Genomic DNA, 19,117 nt, shown 5'->3' with positions numbered 1-19,117 from the left:
CCTTCTTTAACTCTCCTCCCAGTGCCACCCAGTGGCTCCAGCCCAGCCCAGTCCTTACCCCAAGGCATCCTTAGAGAGGCTGCTGCCCCGTGTGCTGCCCTCTGGGTCCGGGGGGAGAGGCAGGGCAGGTTAATAGCAGAGGAGGGAGGGGAGCGTACCGGGGTGAGCGAAAGCGGGCAGAGGCTGGATGACAGCGGGAGCTCCGTTAGCCAGGGGAGGGACGGCAGGAACAGAGGACACTAACGGGGGGGGACATCCCCACCACAGGCATGGAGGCCATGGGCACCGGGGCCACCGAGCTGAGGGAGGGCATGTTGGCAATGCCCCCGAGACCTACGGGCGAGAAAGGAGAGAGTTGTGCTGGGTGAGACGCTCGAGACAACGCCCGCGGCCTGCGCAGAGGCAGGAGGGGGGAGAGAATTCCTGTGGGAACCTACACCCCCCAGGGCAGAGGGAGCAGCACCCTGCTGAGGGTGTGTGCCCAGAACACCACACTGGGTGCAGCACTGCCCCAGGAACTCCGTGAGTGTTTGCTAAGAAAGGATTGTTTGCCTGGAACTAAAGGAAGAGCTCCAGGCAGGAATGAACCCCCAGTCTGCACAAGGGGCTGCAGGATCAGTGCTCCCAGTTATTGCAAAGCTAATGGGGACAGCACAGTAATGAGTGTTTTAGGGGTGAGCACAGTTACAGAGAGAACAGGGAGGTTAAAAAGGGCCAGTCAAGCCAGTGGAAAGAACAAGCAAACAGCTGGGATCAAGTGTACAAGGAATGAGAGAAAGGGAATCCCAGATTTTGCTGATTTTTGTAGGGGGGTTAAATTTATTTTGCCTTTTCTCACTTAAACCTGCATTTACTTTGTCCAGCTTCATTGTTTTCTTACAGTTCTATTTGTGACTGTAAAACCTGTGTGAGTGGCAGCAGATCAAACCCCATTGCTGCAGGCAGCTTATCAGAGGCACTGCTCCCTTTTCTTAGGACATTTAGGTGGGACATTGGGAAGGAATTCCTGGCTGTGAGAGTGGGGAGGGCCTGGCCCAGGTTGCCCAGAGAAGCTGTGGCTGCCCCTGGATCCTTGGAAGTGTCCAAGGCCAGGTTGGATGGGGTTTGGAGCAACCTGGGCTATGGCAGGGGATGGGACTGGATGGGCTTTAATCCCAAACCAGTCTGGGATTCTCAAGCACCAACAAACCTGAGTCACAGCAAGAACTAACCCAGAAAGGTAAAGAAGCTCTCAGTGCAGGACACAGGAGAACATCACTGTGACAAGCAGGAGGTTTGCCTTCACTTGGTTATTTTCCTCTCCCCATCCCATTTTCCCTACTCTTCCTTGAAATGATGGTGACTTTGGCAGCACTTAACCCCCAGGACTGAACCAGCAGCTCATGCCAGAGCAGCACCATTCTTAAAATAAAAGCAAAAGGTGCTTGTAAAAACTCAAGGAAAACACAGCTGATCTTGCCAAGGCTGGAGATGCCATAAGGCCAAGCTGGAATCTAAACTCCAGCACTCTGGGATGCACCAGCCCTGCTACCTGAGCCACCTTTTGCCTGGAGCAGTGTCAGGCCTGAAGCAAACAGGACCTCAGCTCACGTTACTGTGCTCAAAGCCCAGTGCAATCTTGGGGTGGGGGCACATGCAGCACCTGGCTTTGAGTTCACGTCCCTTTAGAAGCTCTTTTTCCTAAAATTTTCTTTCAGAAACTGCCAAATGTCCCCCCAGTTCAATGGGGGTGCTGCAGTGCAAGCCAGCAAGGAGGAGAAGGGAGCTCACCAAATCCTGGGGCGCCGGGCAGGGCGAGGGGCGGCTGCTTCATGACGGGGGGGCAGAGCAGAGGGGAGCTGGTACCCCTGGAGCTTCAGCTTGATGAGCTTCATGGCGATGGAGAACTCCAGGGGATCCATCCTGCCATCATTGTTCATGTCAGCTAGAGCCCTGCAGGACACACACAGTCACAGCCTGGCATTGGCAACTGCAACACACCGGGATGGACATTCCAGGCTGAGGGAGGGAACGGAGCTGGGAAGGGGCTGGAGCAGCAGGAGGGGCTGAGGGAGCTGGGGGGGCTCAGCCTGGAGCAAAGGAGGCTCAGGGGGGACCTTCTGGCTCTGCAACCCCCTGACAGGAGGGGGGAGCCGGGGGGGGGTCGGGCTCTGCTCCCAGGGAACAAGGGACAGGAGGAGAGGGAACGACCTCCAGCTGTGCCAGGGGAGGCTCAGGTTGGCCAGGAGGAGGAATTTCCTCCTGGAAAGGGTGGTGAGGCCTTGGCAGGGGCTGCCCAGGGAGGTTTGGAGTGCCCAGCCCTGGAGGTGTCCCAGGAAGGCCTGGCCGTGGCACTCAGTGCTCTGGGCTGGGGGACAAGGTGGGGATGGGGCACAGGGGGGATCCATGGGCTGGGAGGGCTTTTCCAGCCCCAATGACTTTGGGATTCTGACTAATTCCCACTCAAAATAATTATGCCAGGCTAAAAATGATCATGAAACAAGACACTATTTAAGCTGAGAGCTCCTTGATTTCTTTCCTGGGGTGAATAAAATTTTTCAAGTGGCTTTTCAACTCTTGAAGGAATTAAAATGAGGCATCGAGAGAAGGACCAGTGGAGTTGCACAAAAACTCTGCAAAATGACACCAGTGAGATTACACAGTCCTCAAACAGCACCACAGAAAGCAAATCCCTGAGTTTGCAAATCTGTACTTGAGCTACACTTAAAATAAAACAGTCTTTAAATCCATGAGCTTCACCCCCTGCATCCCATCCACGAGTGTGCAAATGTGTTTTCAATTAAACAATAGCACTCGAGATGAAACATTGAGCCTGGACCTTGAATAGGCTTTCAAGGAAAGGAGTCTGACTTAAACAGTCTGCTTTTTGTTCCTTCCCCTGCTAGTGAAGAAAACCAAGCTCAGCAGGGAATAGGGGTGGGAGCTTGGGGGGAGAAGCAGGAAGAAGAATGTCAATCCCTGCCATTGCACACCAGAGAAACCCAGAGTAAATGCACATTAGAACAGAATCAGCTGTAAACTCAGTTTTAAACATTATGCTGGTTTCTCTGTTGGAAGAATTAAGTGCAGATTTTGGTACTGGAATAACACAGAATGTAAGTTCATGCACATATTTACAGTCTGGTTGGACTGGAGCTTTATTTCTGATCAAATCCCTCCCAAGGAAGTTTTCATGCAAGTATGTGAAAAGTTACCCAAAAAGTACCACAGTGACTCGACAGCTGCTCATCCAAGGAGACAGCCAGGGAAATGCAGTGGCAAAATGGAAACCCCCCCAACTCCAAAAAAAAGTCCAAAAACTTGAAAGAGGCAGATCCCAGCAGGGGTTTCCAAAGGTCAGCCCTGGTTTAGATCCCCAGCAGCACGAGAGACACTCCAAAGCTTCCCAGTTCTCCTAAAACAGCATTTTCTGAGCTGTAGCTGTTCTTAATCCACCAGCTCTGATGTCCTGGGACTAAATAACAGTGATGGAAATCTGGGAGCAGCATTTAAAGAAAGTCTGGAGAGGAAAGTGTCAACACTGAGGCTCAAATATTTATATCCTTAAAAAGTATGTGCTGCAGCAGTGCCTGAAAGATGGTGAATCATGGAATGGGGTTGGAAGGGACCTGAAAGATCATCCTAATCCACCAGCCCAGGTTGCTCCAAGCCCCGTCCGACCTGGCCTTGGACACTTCCAGGGATCCAGGGGCAGCCACAGCTTCTCTGGGCAACCTGGGCCAGGGCCTCCCCACCCTCACAGCAAACAATTCCTTCCCAATATCCCATCTATCCCTGCCCTCTGGCAGTGGGAAGCCATTCCCTGTGTGCTGTCCCTCCAGCCCTTGTCCCCAGTCCCTCTCCAGCTCTCCTGGAGCCCCTTTAGGCCCTGGAAGGGGCTCTCAGGTCTCCCTGGATCCTTCTCTTCTCCAGGTGAGCCCCCCCAGCTCTCCCAGCTTGTCACATAATCAGCTTATCTGTTCAACCTCAGTGGCTTCTGCACCTGGAAATTCCTATTTTATCAAATATAAACCTTTCTCTGAACGAGCACAGGCAGAGGCCCTCAGTGGGTTCCACCCTCCAGAGCAGGAAGAGCAAAGATCCCTCCATGGGATCCCCCATCTCCAGGCCCACTTTCCTGCTGGGACACAGCACGAGAAACACCAACTGCCCAGGGATCAGACACTTTGATGGGCACCAGGTTCTCTGCTTTCACTGAACTCCAATCTCCAGAACCACCAGCAGCTTCTCACTCAACATCCGACCTTCTGGGAACTCATTTACACCAAAGGCTTCATTACTCAAATTACCAGCAAAATTGCACCGAAAAGGATTCTGTGCAAACCCCAGAATTCACACACAGTCTTACAACATCCCAACAAAAACCCACCTTCTGACAAAATCTTCATGCAAAAATAGGACCCATTTCCATTTCTAACCACAGAGCTCAGTGTCAGACTCAGGTTTTGCAGAACAAACATCACTGGGATGCAGCGAGTGGCTGCCAGCAAACGGCCCCTCATTCCACTGCTCTGCTCCCAAGGACATTTGGAATAATGTGGTGCCCTTAAATTGGTTTGGTTTAAGGTCTGGCCGGATCCAGAGCAGGGCAGTAAATGGATTAAACCCTGACTGACTATTCATCAGATTTTAGAGTTTATTTCTAATGACAAGGGCTCAGCACCAGCCCAGGGCTCAGGGGCTGACAGATCCTTCCCCTACGGATCTTTTCCTGCTCCTTTCTCTCATCTTGCCTGCAGAATGCAAACACAACTTGATTATTTTTGCATTTCTGAGGCACAGAAACTGAGCAGGTGCAGTTTTCCCATGAAATATGCTCATAATTAACACACAAACCATCTCTCCAGGAAAACAGCCCAGAGTTAGAACAGGGAAATCTCCTTGCAGTTCCAAAATCTGGATTTATTTAGCTTTACATTCCCATATTGGATCACACAATCCCATGCTGGGCTATAAAACTCAGCCCTAAACAGAGAGCAGAAATGAGGTCCTTCCCCTCAGCCACGTCATGGATCCACGTGGAACAAGTTACAACTCCCAGAATTCCCCCCAGTTTTGCCACCACTTGGACCCCAAGTGAGGAAGGGTGGGAGGGAAGCAGGTGTCAGGAATAGGGAAGTCCCCCAAAGGCTTTGCTCTGTCCTGGACAAATAAGTAACTCCAAATGCCTGGAAAATACGTGGAATTGCTGCAGTTCCTCCATTCCAGGGGGACGGGACACTCCCAAGGGGCTTTTGGAGGCCCCCATTCCCAAGGGCTCTAAGGAAAGGCAGATTATTGCTGCTGAGGCACAGTTACCTCCCAGGCCCAGCTCAAAGCCTAATTAGAAGCCTCTTAATTGATCCCCAGCTTGGAGGAGCCCAGAGCTGGTAAAGGGTAGATCAGTGCAGGAGGTGTCAGCACAGACCATGATAATTCCACTCCTTTGCTCCACTGAGGGCCCAGAGACTTATTTTATCTTAAAGGAATGAGGGGACACAGGAGTTCTCAGTGCTAAAAACCAGGGAGCTTCTGTTTTTAAGGACTGTAAATTCTGGAGAAGCTTTTATTAACAGCAGAAAGGACAGATTTATCAGGTATATTCCAGATATATTCCCTGTGTGTCCATCCAGCTCCAACTGATCCTTTAGGAAACAAAGGCCAGGCTTTTATCAGATCAGCACAATCAACTAGTTAAAATAAATGGAATAACTAAGAACAGGAGAACACTTCCAAAACACAACACACAGACAGGCACTTCCATGTGGACTCCCCTGGATCCCTGGAAGTGTCCAAGGCCAGGTTGGACGGGGCTTGGAGCAACCTGGGCTGGTGGAAGGTGTCCCTGCCCATGGCAGGGGTGGGACTGGGTGGGCTTTAATGCCCCTTCCAACCCAAACCATCCTGGGATTGGGATTCTGCGATTTCTTGGATCAGAAAATTAATTCAGGAGTTTTACAAGTTGCTCTAACTCAGAACAACAACTTTCCTTCCTTAAGGACTCCTGTCCATCCCCTTCTCTCCCTCTAACAACCAAATGCCACCTCCAGACCCCAAGCCCATCTATTCCAGAAGTGAATGCTGATGGAAAAGCAGTTTTATGCAGCTCGTATCTCTCAGAGATTTTTGGCTTTTTACTCCAGAACTGCCCCTCTAAAGCACTCCTGGATCTGTACACAGATTTTTACTTCAACGTTTACTTCTCTTAATTCAGAGTTGATTCAAAAAGTGAGAGAGACAGAGAGAAAGGAATGTTAAAATGCTGCTTTATGATTTACAAAGGCAGCTTGAATAAGTTTTAGTTCAGCTTCATTAACAAAAATGTGCAAGTTCAGGTCTTGTCTCTATGACAACTCCAGAGGGAGTGGAATGATTCCCTTCCTCTCAAGAGCCTGGAAAACTGAATAATTCAGAGAGGAAGAGATCCTCAGTCAGACTATTTACAACTGTTCAGTTCTGTGAACACCTATTTAAAGGCAATGCCTGTGGAAGATTTTTGGAGAAAGGATGTCTTGTTTAAGACAAAACTTCTTTCCTTGGTTAATTCAGAGGCCAGAGAAGCTCCAAAGGGACATTTGAACTTTCACTGAGTCTTCAGCAAATAAGAAAACCAGACCAGCTTTGATATTTGTAAGATGAAGATAATTAGAAAATAAGCCTTTGATTTAAAAGCCATGTGAATCTGGGCATGCAGCTTTCCAAAGGGAAAAGATATTTCTCCTTGGACACTTCCAGGGATCCAGGGGCAGCCACAGCTTCTCTGGGCAACCTGGGCCAGGGCCTCCCCACCCTCCCAGCCAGGAATTCCTTCCAATATCCCATCTATCCCTGCCCTCTGGCAGTGGGAAGCCATTCCCTGTGTCCTGGCACTGCATCAGCAGGTCTGAGTCTGGCAGGTGGAGCAAAAACATCTCCAATCCTGCAGGAAAAACTGGCCCTGTGGGAACACTGGTGCTGTGCCACACACAGGGATGCACATCCTCAGCTGGCTGAGCTCACCAAGGAGGGGGAAAACTTGTGAGCTTTCAGTGACTCCAACTCCAGTGGAAACAGTCTCTGCCAGTCTGAGCTGCTGCAACAAATCCCATCCTGCCCAGGCTCTCCCATCACAACATTTTCAGCACTGCTCACTGTGCTCAGCAATTGTGTCACTCCAGTTCCAGCAAAGCTGGAAATGTTGTCATTGGAAAGGAGGGTTTGAAACTGCCAAATTTACAAATTTACAAATGCCATTTGCAAAGGCTCCCTGCTGCCAAGGCCTGAGCTGGGCACCACAACACAGCCCCAGCACTGCAGCTTTGCCTTTGGAAAGCACGTGGAAAGAGCTCAGTGACACCACGGAATCCCAGAGTCATCAGGGTTGGAAGGGAACTCCAGGATCATCCAGTCCCACCCCAGCACCACCAGGATCACCCCCAATCCATGTCCCCAAGGGACACATCCAGACACCTCTGGGACACTTATTCCAAGGCCTGACCACTCCTGCAGGGAAAAATTGTTTCTAATCTCTCATGTGAACCTGCCCTGGGGCAACTTGAGGCCATTTCCTCTCCTTCTTTCCCTTGTTCCCTGGCAGCAGAGCCCGACCACCCCCAGCTCCCCCCTCCTGTCAGGGGGTTGCAGAGCCAGAAGGTCCCCCCTGAGCCTCTTTTGCTCCAGGCTGAGCCCCCCCAGCTCCCTCAGCCCCTCCTGCTGCTCCAGCCCCTTCCCAGCTCTGTTCCCTTCCCTGCACATGCTCCAGCCCCTCCGTGTCTCTCTTCCATGAGGTTCCAGACCTGGACACAGCCCTGGAGGTCCCTCAGCAGTGCCAGCACAGGGGACAATCCCTGCCCTGGGCTGTGCCCACACTATCCCTGATCCAGCCCAGGTTCCATTGGCCTCTTGCCCCCCTGGGCACACCCAGGCTGTGTCCAGCTGCTCTCACCAGCACCCCCAGGGTCTTTCCCAGTTTTCCTGCCACCCTTTCCCCAGCCTGGGCTATTCCAGGGGGTTGGTGTGACCCAAGGGCAGGACCCAGCACTTGCCCTTGTCCCTCACACCATTGGCCTGTCCATCCCAGGGATCCAGCCTGTCCAGATCCCTCTGCAGAGCCTTCCTGCCCTCCAGCACCAACTCTGTCACCCAACTTGTGTCACCCACAAGCTCAGGGTGCCTTTGACCCCCTCATCCAGATCATCAGTAAAGACATTAGACAGGATTGGCCCCAACCCTGAGCCCAGGGGATCCCAGCTGGATTTGGGTCCATTCCCACCCCTCCCAGTCCCTGTCCCAGTCTGGCCCAGTAAATGCCACTCTGCTGGAGCTGCCCTTCTGCCACCCCACCCCATACTCACCATATCTGTGCTAACACTGGCTGAGGTAACCCAGATTGAAAAAAAAAGTTCCTGGCTTGATCACCTGGAAAATAAATAGGACATCTATAAATACCTGGCAGAGGGGAGATCAGGAGTCAAAAATATCTGTAAGAGAAGCAACAGGAAAACCATAAATAGTTAATGCCACACTTACATAACTGAGTTTGAGACCAAAACATATTTGGGGATTTGTAAACCCACCACATATTTCCAACAGGCACCTGCTGCAACAGGCAGCACCACCCAGAGTCCCTTGGGAATGAACATTTAGGGAAAGTCCTGGCTCACAGTCCCCAGGCTGGGTTAAAGCCTCACATGGAATCACATGCCTCGGGAAAACAAGAAAAGTTTTCCTTCCAGGAAAGTCTGTACCAATATAAACTCTACCCTGGATTTTTTGGAAGTGCAGTGCCAGTCAGACAGCACAAACTAAATAAAGTGCTAATTAAAATTGAATAAAGTGATAGGCCACTATTAAAGTAAGTAATGCTGTATTTTGAAGTCATTTTCCAACTATCAGTGAAAAGTAAGGACAGCAAAACAATGACAGAGGGATTAGGGATTCTGTGGCCTGTAAATGGAAGTTGTGAACAAATCAGAAACAGGAGTAATTATCAAAGGAGGTCAATCAAAGTGGTAGGATTTTGTACCATATCTGTCATGGACCAGGAACAGAAACCATGGGGTTGGACACCCAGGGGAGTGTGGATGTGAGGAAACTCCACTGAGGAGCTGATCCTGATTTCCCACTCTGGAGATCTTCCTGATGGATCAGAGAGCAGGAAAGCCAAACACTTCTGTACCTTTCATTTCAACTGAGCATCACTGGAGAGGGATGTTGGACAAGGGATGGAGGGACAGGACAAGGGGAATGGCTCCCACTGCCAGAGGGCAGGGTTAGATGGGATACTGGGAAGGAATCCTTCCCTGGGAGGGTGGGGAGGGGCTGGGATGGAATTCCCAGAGAAGCTGTGGCTGCCCCTGGATCCCTGGAAGTGTCCAAGGCCAGGTTGGAGCAACCTGGGCTGGTGGAAGGTGTCCCTGCCCATGGCAGGAGTGGCACTGGATGGGCTTTAAGGTCCCTCCCAAGCCCACCCTCTGTGCCTCTGTGATGCTCATTTACACAGCACTGAAGAAAACCAAATGCAGCAAAGCAAAGTGCCAAAGAGGGGCCCTCCCACTGCCTCTGAACCCAAAGTAATTAGTGGTGCCCATGAAAATCCAGCAGGATCAGAGCAATTCCTTGACTTGCAGCTTTGCTTCCCAGTGCTCCAATCAGTTTTGCATTTTAGATCTTCTGCAGAGCTCATGCTCATCTCACTGCTTTACCCAGAGAGCTCCTGAACCAGCCTGCAGTTAAATTGAGCTTTATTTAATCAGACTTTAATCTCTGAGGATGTTGGCTGGGTGGGCTGACCCCAGACAGAGACTGAGAACTCAGTCACTCACTGAATCCCCTCTTCCCAGCAGGACAGGGAAGAGAAAATAGCAGAAAACATCAGAAGGCACATGAAAAGTGGGACATAAAATGAGAAATATCTGTTCAATTATTTTCATTCTCATGCCCGTATGTCTCCCAGGAAACTCTGTACATATTTCAGGTCACCAGTTAAGATTTAATGGAATGGAACTGGAAGTGAAAACTCCTTCTTTACCAGTGATAAATCCAGCTGTGGGTTTCAGGCTGTGGAACTGCTGGTCATGCTTGGCTCTCTCCTCCACAGTGATAGCCCAGATATCCAGGTTGCCTGGTGCAAAAGAGAGGGAGAAATGACAGTAAGAAACATCAGCTAAAAAACACCCTCCTTTTATTTCTGAGAGTAATTATCACTCTGGAGCTCTGAGGACAGCCCAGGCTGGGGGATCCTTTGCCTCCCAGAGCACTCACGGGTTGAGAACAGGAAAAAGAACAAACTGGAATCAGGGACACCTTCCACCAGCCCAGGTTGCTCCAACCTGGCCTTGGACACTTCCAGGGATCCAGGGGCAGCCACAGCTTCTCTGGGCAACCTGGGCCTGGTCCTCCCCACCCTCCCAGCCAGGAATTCCTTCCCAATATCCCATCTAACCCTGCCCAAAGAAAAGCCCCAAAGAGATGCAACCATAGAAGTGGAACCAGACCAGTTACACTGAAATTTATCTTCATGATCTTTCTGCAGATCAGCTGCAAAACTGAACTAAAAATGTATCCCCAGTATCCAAGGGGGCCCACAAGGAAGGCAGAGCAGGACTCTGGATCAGGAACTGCAGTGACAGGACAAGGAGTGATGGATCCAAAGTGAAATTTAGGTGAGATACTAGGAAGGAATTCTTGACTAGGAGGGTGGGGAGGCCCTGGCCCAGGTTGCCCAGAGAAGCTGTGGCTGCCCCTGGATCCCTGGAAGTGTCCAAGGCCAGGTTGGACGGGGCTTGGAGCAACCTGGGCTGGTGGAAGGTGTCCCTGCCCATGGCAGGGGTGGGACTGGGTGACTTTAAGGTCCCTCCCAACCCAAACTACTCTGTAATTCTTTGGTTTCATGTGAATAGCAAAAGTAATGCCCCTATTGCACTGCCAGGGCCCATCCTGGATTTTTCACTGCAATTCCAGATGCTACAACTTCCCTATTAAAAACAGAAAGCTAAAAATGTGTCACTTTTGTTCCCATCTAAAGCTGGGTTATGGGACAGCAAGGACAGAAATGGGAAGGGATCACATCCAAAGGCATCTGCTGGGCTTTTCAGCAGTTAAAAAGTCCAGGAATCCTCACCCAAAGGAAAACCACATCCAGTTTTCAGGCACAACTGGAGCAGAAGGAGGTGCTGCCCTATTGCCAGGGGCTTTGTGGCCTGGCTGGGCCCTGCAGGGACAGACTGATCAATGCAGGGCACAGGGATCCTGCCCAGCTCTGGGTGTGCTGGGATGTGTCTGAAACCAGCACAGAGCACAGGAACCACCAGCTCAGAGATACAAACTCCCCACAAACACCCCCAGAGAGAAAACACTCACAGAGGGACACATTTATGCTGAGTTTTAGCACACGGGAATAATTCAAACAGTAGAAACCACTTACCCCCAAAAGGTGTTGGAAACTGAGCCATGGTTCTGTCACTTTTAGCTTGTTAATAGATGCCTGGAAAAGAAAAAAAACCACAAACAGATATTCAAACAGTTACAGCATCTTCCATTTTCCATATATTTTTGTATGATTAATTACTAAGCAAAAAAAAAAAAAAAGGCAGTGAAGAAGCAGGATTGTGTCACTCCTGCCCACAGAAACTGTGCCTGGCAGAGCTCAGGGTCTCCCTCTTGCACTACCCTGTGCATCCAGGAGGGTATTTCCCTACATTTCAGTTCTGCTTCAAGAATGTCCTCAAATTCAATCTCTGAAATTTAATTAATTAATTTACTCAGTGATTTAATCATCAGTGATGGAGCGAAGGACAGAGCTCAGTGAGATCCCAGTGACTCTGCTCAGGGCTCCGTGACTTCCCCGATGTTCCAAGCCCTGCTCCTGCTCCAGAGGAGAACTGGCTCCATTTCCAGCTGTTAAACACAACCTCTCCAGTGAGCTGGTTTTCATTCCTGCCAGCAAAGGCCCTGCCCTGCTCAGGGTTTGAAACAAAGCACATTCTGCAAACGAAGCTCCATTTCCAGCCTGCTCTGCCCCCGGACTCGGGGAGCCCCGGGAGCCAGAGGTGCCAGGGCAGAGCAAGCCCTGGGTGGGAGCTGCTCTGGCTCTGCACACAAAGCAACCTCCACAGCCCCAAATTTAATCTGCACAGGGGAGAAGGAAAAACATTTTTCTTGCAGCACACAAAGGCTGACAGGAGCTGCCTGAGCCAGGGGACAATGCCCAGCACCGGGGCCACTCGACAATGAGGGGCAGCCTCTTGTCCTCCCAGATTCCACTCGTGTTTTCCAGGCAACAGCAGAAAGGCAAAAGGGAGCAGGATCAGGAGGAGAATAATTGAGGCTGCTCGAGCAGCAGCACAAATTTATCAATATCACCCAGAAAGGCCATTCACTTGCACCAACAACTTCCTTTTGTCTGAATTCCTGCTTGCTCTCCTCCCCAGCCCCCTTTCACGCTTCCCACGTTCTCTTCTGGCTCCCAACTTGGGAACCTCTCCTGGATTCCCTCCCCGTGGCCCTGCAGAAACCTCTGGCCCTCATGCCAGCCAGGCTCCAGCAGCTGGAATGGGGAGAAGGATGGGCTCAGGATTGACTGTTCTCCCTCCTCATTTGGCCAAACACGACTCCAAATCTCCTCCCGTGGCCAGGTAATGCAGCTGAGGCTGCTCCAGGCACAGCAAATGTTCCCTCCAAGGGTTCAAATCCCAGGCACATGGATCCAGAGGGTTCAGAACCAGCTCCCTGAGCTGTGGGGTTCTTCCAGGAGCTTTTCTGAGGTGCTCAAGGGTCAGCACTTTTAGCTTTACCTGTGGTTTTTTATTGTACTCAGCAAGAACTGCCCCACTGCTGCTGGGGTTTGTGACTGCAGGGAAAGCCTGGTGGGAAAAAGGGAGGGAAAATGAGGAGGAAAAAAGAAGGAGGAAAAATGGAGGAGGAAGAAAGAAAGAGGAGGAAAAAAAGAAGGAGGAAAAAAAAGAGGAGGAAAAAAAAGAGGAGGAAAAAGGGGGAGGAAAAAGAAGGAGGAAAAAAAAGAGGAGGAAAAAAGGAGAAAAAAAAGAGGAGGATAAAAGGAGAGGGAGAAGGGGGCAAAGGAGGAAGAAAAAGAAGTAAGGAAAAAAAAGAAAAATAAGAAAAAAAGAAGGAAAGCCAAAAGCAGAACCCTCTGCCCTCCCCCCCTCTCCCAGTTCAGGCAGTTCCCATAGGATATTTTCCTGTTCAACAAGAGCAAGAGCAGCAGAGCATTTCCAGTGCTCCAGGGAAGGCACTCCTTCCCAGACTGCCAGTATCCCAAGGGAATGGGCAGTGAATTCCCTTTACCTTGAACACAGGAGAAAGAGGGGAGGGGATGGGAGGCCTGAAGCCCAGCCCTGTGCTGGATGCCAAGGAAAGCACAAACTATTCCAAAGAGCTTCCAGAGGGGAAAAAAAAAGAAGAAGGAGAGAAAAAGCCAAACCCAGATGAAATGAAACGGAGAGAAGGAGCAGAAAAGTGTATTTAAAGCTGAGAGACTGAAACTAAAATGGACTGTGGGCAGAGATACCACAGGGAGGAAATGGAGAGAGACACAAAACCCTCTGATGGAGGAAAACCCAACTTCCACAACCACAGGCTGCATTCCATGTGACTGAGGGGACACCAGCAGCCCTGATTCTTCAGGAATAAATCTGCAGCTGTGGACAACTGATTCCAACAGTGTTACACAGGAAAATGAGGGTGAACAGGGCACAGGAGTTTCACAGCACTCCAACACTGGCTTTGTAGAGGGTTTTTGAGAACCTGCCCAATACCTACCAGTTCCAGAGCAGCATTAACTCCACTCCTCTGCCTTCCCTGCTCCTCCCAGCACCCCAAAGGAAGTGGGACAAACCAAAAATGAGGGAGAATCCACTGCACAGAGAACTGAGAGAAATCCAGGGTGGGTAAGCTGAGCTCTGGGCCCTCCCCTCCCTTCAGGAAAGCAGGGATTCCTCCCTAATCACTGACATTGGTATCTGCAGGAACTTGGACATCTCAGAAACGTGTTGGACTCTGACAAACTCAGCTGACACTGCCTGAGGAGTTCGGGAATTCAGAAACTGCTCCCACAGGAAGAAGGGGAGACAAGAAGGGGAACCACAACTGCCCCGTGGGTCCCTTTCACACCCCTTTCCTTGGGAAGCCAGCCCAGAGCTCCTGCCATCAGCAAAACTGGGCCAGGGATGAACTGGGAACAGTCCATCCAACGGGTTCCTTCCCACAGGGACTGGAAGACTCAACAGCTCCTTTCTCCTGCTTTTAGGAAGTACAAGGAGGAGCATTGAGCTCACCTTTGCTGTCACAGAGGAGTTTAAGCTGCTCCCACCCTGGGATTTGACAAACAGATCCAACATTAAACATGTCCTTCCAACACAAACCCCTTCATCCCTAAACAAGGGATCCACATCTCATGTGCACACCACAAACCCCTGGACACTGGGGTCAGTCACGGGGGCTGCACTTCCCAACTCTCCAGGAAAGGAACGGCCCAGCTTCCCCATTCCCAGTGTGGTACCAACACCAGCCACCACACAGGGCCTCTCCCCACCAAGGTCACAGGATCCCTGGGGTTGGAAAAGCCCTCCCAGCCCATGGATCCCCCCTGTGCCCCAGCCCCACCTTGTCCCCCAGCCCAGAGCACTGAGTGCCACGGCCAGGCCTTCCTGGGACACCTCCAGGGCTGGGCACTCCAAACCTCCCTGGGCAGCCCCTGCCAAGGCCTCACCACCCTTTCCAGCAGGAAATTCCTCCTCCTGGCCAACCTGAGCCTCCCCTGGCACAGCTGGAGGCCGTTCCCTCTCCTCCTGTCCCTTGTTCCCTGGGAGCAGAGCCCGACCCCCCCCGGCTCCCCCCTCCTGTCAGGTCCCTGTTGGTGTTCCCAGGTCAGGGAGAGCAGCACAACCCACAGCTGATGTTCCAGGAGATCCAGAGTTTGCCAATGCCCACGGGCCCATCCCCAGCTGCTCTCTGGGATTTCCCCCTGCCCGGGGTCACTGTGCTCTGAGCAGCTGAAGGGACACAGGGTGTGAGCCCTGTCCCTGTGTCAGCCCCAAAACAGGGCTCCAAACTTTATTATGGTTTCTATTCCAAGCTGTCTGTGCTCTGCTGAGGCCACGTTTACACACAACTGCAATAACACCACAGGAGGTACAAATTAAGAATAATTGAGCTATTTCAGTGCTGTGTATCTTTACACAGACAAGTTCCACATGGAAAAGATCATATTTTTGTTCTCCTTGAAACACAGCGCAGCGTTTCTGCTCCTAAGCAATTCCTCACGAGATAATTCTGCCACTCAAATCAAGAATTCCTGAGGCCACTTATCAGTCACCTTCCTCCTCCTGCAGGAAAAAAAGGAACAAACCCAACCAGATAAACCCCCACATCCTTCAAGGATTCTAAAGGACACAAAACCCCCCCAGGCAGGATGTCCCAGGGTGAGAGCAGGGTCTGGAGTCTGCACATGTTCCATGGAAAGCCTTTAGACCAGGATCAACCAAAGGGCTTGGAGAGTTTGAGCAGAGCCTGGTAACTTTAGATCCACGTTGGGAAACAAAAGCAGTCTGAGACATTCCTGGGGGTTTGACTCTTGCTCTTTGGAGATCAGGTCTTTACCACAGTCACCAGTCTGTCAAACTTTCCAGAGCTTCTGCCCTTTGTAGGAACAGCTTCAAACTGTAAAAACCTTCAAAAATGTCAACTTCTGCCATTTCTTGTATTTTTTTTGCCAGGCAGCCAATTGAGGTTGACAAAGCAACTCCCACTGCAGAGGCTTCTCAACACCTGTGGCAACAACCAAACTGCTGAGAAGTCACTTCTGGATCACAGAATCATGGAGTGGGTTGGGTTGGGAGGGACCTGGAAGATCATCTCCCTGACAGAAGAGAGGAGGAGTCCCTGCTCCCAGGGAACAAGGGACAGGAGGAGAGGGAACGGCCTCCAGCTGTGCCAGGGGAGGCTCAGGTTGGCCAGGAGGAGGAATTTCCTCCTGGAAAGGGTGGTGAGGCCTTGGCAGGGGCTGCCCAGGGAGGTTTGGAGTGCCCAGCCCTGGAGGTGTCCCAGGAAGGCCTGGCCGTGGCACTCAGTGCTCTGGGCTGGGGGACAAGGTGGGGATGGGGCACAGGGGGGATCCATGGGCTGGGAGGGCTTTTCCAGCCTCAGGGATCCTGGGATTCTGTGATATAAACACACATGGACTGGTTTTAATCCTGACAACATTTCACCCAGTAATTCCAGTCCCAACTGAACTGTGACTGAATTAGAGCACCTTTTTCAAGACATGACTGACTTTTAAAATAAAAGACAAAAAGCCACAGCACCACTTAACTGCAAAACCCTTAACAAGAAATAAACTATCTGGTTTAGTTTCACTTTAACAGTTGTTGGCTTCATTCTGAACCACCTGTAAAGCAGGAATTCCAGGAGTTTCTTAGCATAGCACTCACGGTTTTATTTATTTTTTAAAGTTACTTTTACTTACACAGGTGCAGCAATGAGCCCTTTGCTTTTTTTTGTCTCAACTTTAGAGCTTTGAAATGGGGACAACATAAAAAAAAAAATAAATCAGACGTTCTTGAGTTGTTTCACTTCACCTTCTCCATCTCTGCCCCTGAGCAAGAGCTCTGCTGGGGAAGGGGAAGAGGGAAGGGAAAGCCCCGAGTCAGCACAAGTGTTAAGTCAAGAGAGTTCAGGATGTGCACGTCCAGCCCCTCTTCCCTCCTCCCAGGCCAAACCAGCAGATAAAAAGGTCTGGCAGGGCAGGGAGAGGATGAGGAGGGTGATAAGATGAAGGCACAGACGGCTCTGCCCTTGCAGCGTGGTCAGTGTCCCCCCCTGAACTCCTCAGGGATCAGCACCCACAGGAACTCGAGGGTTCAAAGGGCACCTTTGGGAAGCAGATTTTCACAGGAGTGATTTAATAGAGGAATTATTCAGAGTCTCCCAAACCTTATCAGCACCTCAGGGCTGTGTCAGCACACGACTGAACAGCTCCTGCCTCCCACCCAAGGACATCCTGCTCTGGATTTCTCCTGCAGGACACCAGAGGCACTTCAGGCACAAGAACAGGCTTAAATTGGGCCATTCAGACAAGGATTTCTGTTACTGCCCTTCCTTCTGGTCACACTTAACCTTGCTGCTCCAGCACAGGTGGCCAAGAAGACAAGGAAAAGGCAAACCAACACTTTAAACAGCAGCTTTAATGGGAAGAAACGGTGGAGGAACAGATGGGGAAACTTCCTGGGTTATTTTTCCCAGGGACAGGCCAGGCCCTGGAGCATTTGTAAAATAAAGGGATTTCCTTACACCACAAACAGCTCAGAGGGAGGATCACAGGCTCTCTTACCTGTGAATGCAGAGGTTGCACAAAGCCTAAACAAGGAATTAAACACGCTACAGCTCCACTGCTGGAGCTCCTGCCTCCTATCTCAAATCTGCTCCAGCACACACTAAGGAGATGAACCCTGCACGAGGCAGGGTGTATGTCAAAGCAAGGGCTTCCTGCTTCCTGCTTCCAGCCCATCAATTCCTCTCCAAAATGCTTACAAACAGTTTTCACACAAGAGCAAAACCCTTCCAGGTGTGACCACAAAACCAGGCAACTGATACACACAATGGGAGGAGGGAAAGAAAAGAATGGTTTGCAAGATAAAATGGTAAATACATAGAGAATATATTTAAAAAGCACAATCCAACTTCTAAATCCTATTTCTGTGCCAAACAGAACTGCTGATTGTCTGCCAGTGCAGCTGATTGGTACAAAACATCCTGGAAGGGCACAAGCCATGTTTCCTTTCCAGATGCCAAGTGTTCCTCAGAAACCCATCTCCTGCATCTCAACAACTGGAAAAGTTCCAATCCTTGGCTGGGGTAAAAAAATCATGGAATGGTTTGGGTTGGGAGGGACCTTAAAGCCCATCCAGTGCCACCCCCTGCCATGGGCAGGGACACCTTCCACCAGCCCAGGTTGCTCCAAGCCCCGTCCAACCTGGCCTTGGACACTTCCAGGGATCCAGGGGCAGCCACAGCTTCTCTGGGCAACCTGGGCCAGGGCCTCCCCACCCTCCCAGCCAGGAATTCCTTCCCCATATCCCATCTAACCCTGCTCTCTCCAAATGTTAAGACACAAGGCCAGGAATAATCCTGCTGGATACACAACCCCTGGTAACAACAGCAAAGAAAGGAGCAAAACAGACACACAAACCCAGGGACAACTTCCCATGTGTTCCACTGGAGTCGAGGTGCCAGGATTTCTGGAACACAGACCCCCCCCACCCAGAGCAGAGAGTGAGGGTCAGGTTTGTCTCTACAAAAAGCTCCAGGTCCAATCAAGAGTTTATTGGGAGAGGAGCCAGACTGCAGCTTTAGCCAGGCCGGGTTTGGATCCCACAGGAGCAACAGGATCCCGGTGCCACCACATTCCAGGCGACCCTGCACTCCTGCCAAGGGGTGGGAATTATTTCAAGAGAGAAGCAGGACATGCACACAAAGCAACCAACTCCAAGGAGAGGACTGGCTATGGAAGGCAGGGCTTTAAGATCCACCAAGCAGTGAGGGAAGGGGTTCTCATCCTCAGTATAAAACACCTGGAGCTGCTCTGAAGGACCTTCCAAGGGGAGGCACCACGTGCACAGACATTTTCCAGGTTGGAGCTGGAAAACTCTGCTATGGTCCTCCTGTAAAGGACCCAGGAAGACTGAGCAGTTAAGAACACTGCAAAGAGCAGCTCCCCTGCACTGCAATGCTTTAATAGGCCTTTCCAGGATAAAAATTCCTTTCCTGCACGAGGGTGAGAACATTCAGGTTATTGTTAGTGCTAATGGTTTATTTACTGTAAGGCACAAATCTGCAGCGTGGGGAGGTTTGTTTACTGTAGCTGACAAATGTCTCCCCTGTGGGTACTTCAAAAGCCAACTGGTTTGCAGTTCCCTGTAATCAGGAACATTTGCTACAAGTCCCATTCTGGTTGTGGGGCTGCCTTTGACTGGGAAGAAAATCCAACTGCAAAATTGTAACACAATGCTCTGATTTCCCAACAGAATAGAGCTAAAAAACCTTTCAAGTTTGATTCAAGAAGAGAGCCAAGACAGCTAAGAAAACAAACCTCCTGAACTCCTTAAAAGCTGCACCCTGGCAAGTGTTGAAGGTGCTGCTGTTC

The 19,117-nt window shown here is 50.7% G+C and overlaps 1 protein-coding gene across 1 annotated transcript in view; it reads right to left on the bottom strand.

Moving 5' to 3' along the window:
• Nucleotides 1-11,452, bottom strand: part of ITSN1 (intersectin 1) — a 71,873-nt gene extending 60,421 nt beyond the window's left edge. The window contains 7 exon segments of the mRNA XM_027701814.1: nt 159-249; nt 251-333; nt 1,771-1,822; nt 1,824-1,932; nt 8,313-8,376; nt 9,989-10,081; nt 11,384-11,452. Of these exon segments, the coding sequence (XP_027557615.1) occupies nt 159-249; nt 251-333; nt 1,771-1,822; nt 1,824-1,932; nt 8,313-8,376; nt 9,989-10,081; nt 11,384-11,411 (520 nt within the window). The 5' untranslated portion in view covers nt 11,412-11,452.
• Nucleotides 11,453-19,117: the final 7,665 nt, after the last annotated feature.

This window comes from Neopelma chrysocephalum, unplaced genomic scaffold (assembly GCF_003984885.1).
Source record: "Neopelma chrysocephalum unplaced genomic scaffold, ASM398488v2 Primary Assembly neopelma1_168, whole genome shotgun sequence".
NCBI lineage: Eukaryota > Metazoa > Chordata > Aves > Passeriformes > Pipridae > Neopelma > Neopelma chrysocephalum.
The sequence above is the reverse complement of the archived record's forward strand: the minus strand, read 5'-3'. Positions and strand labels throughout refer to the sequence as shown.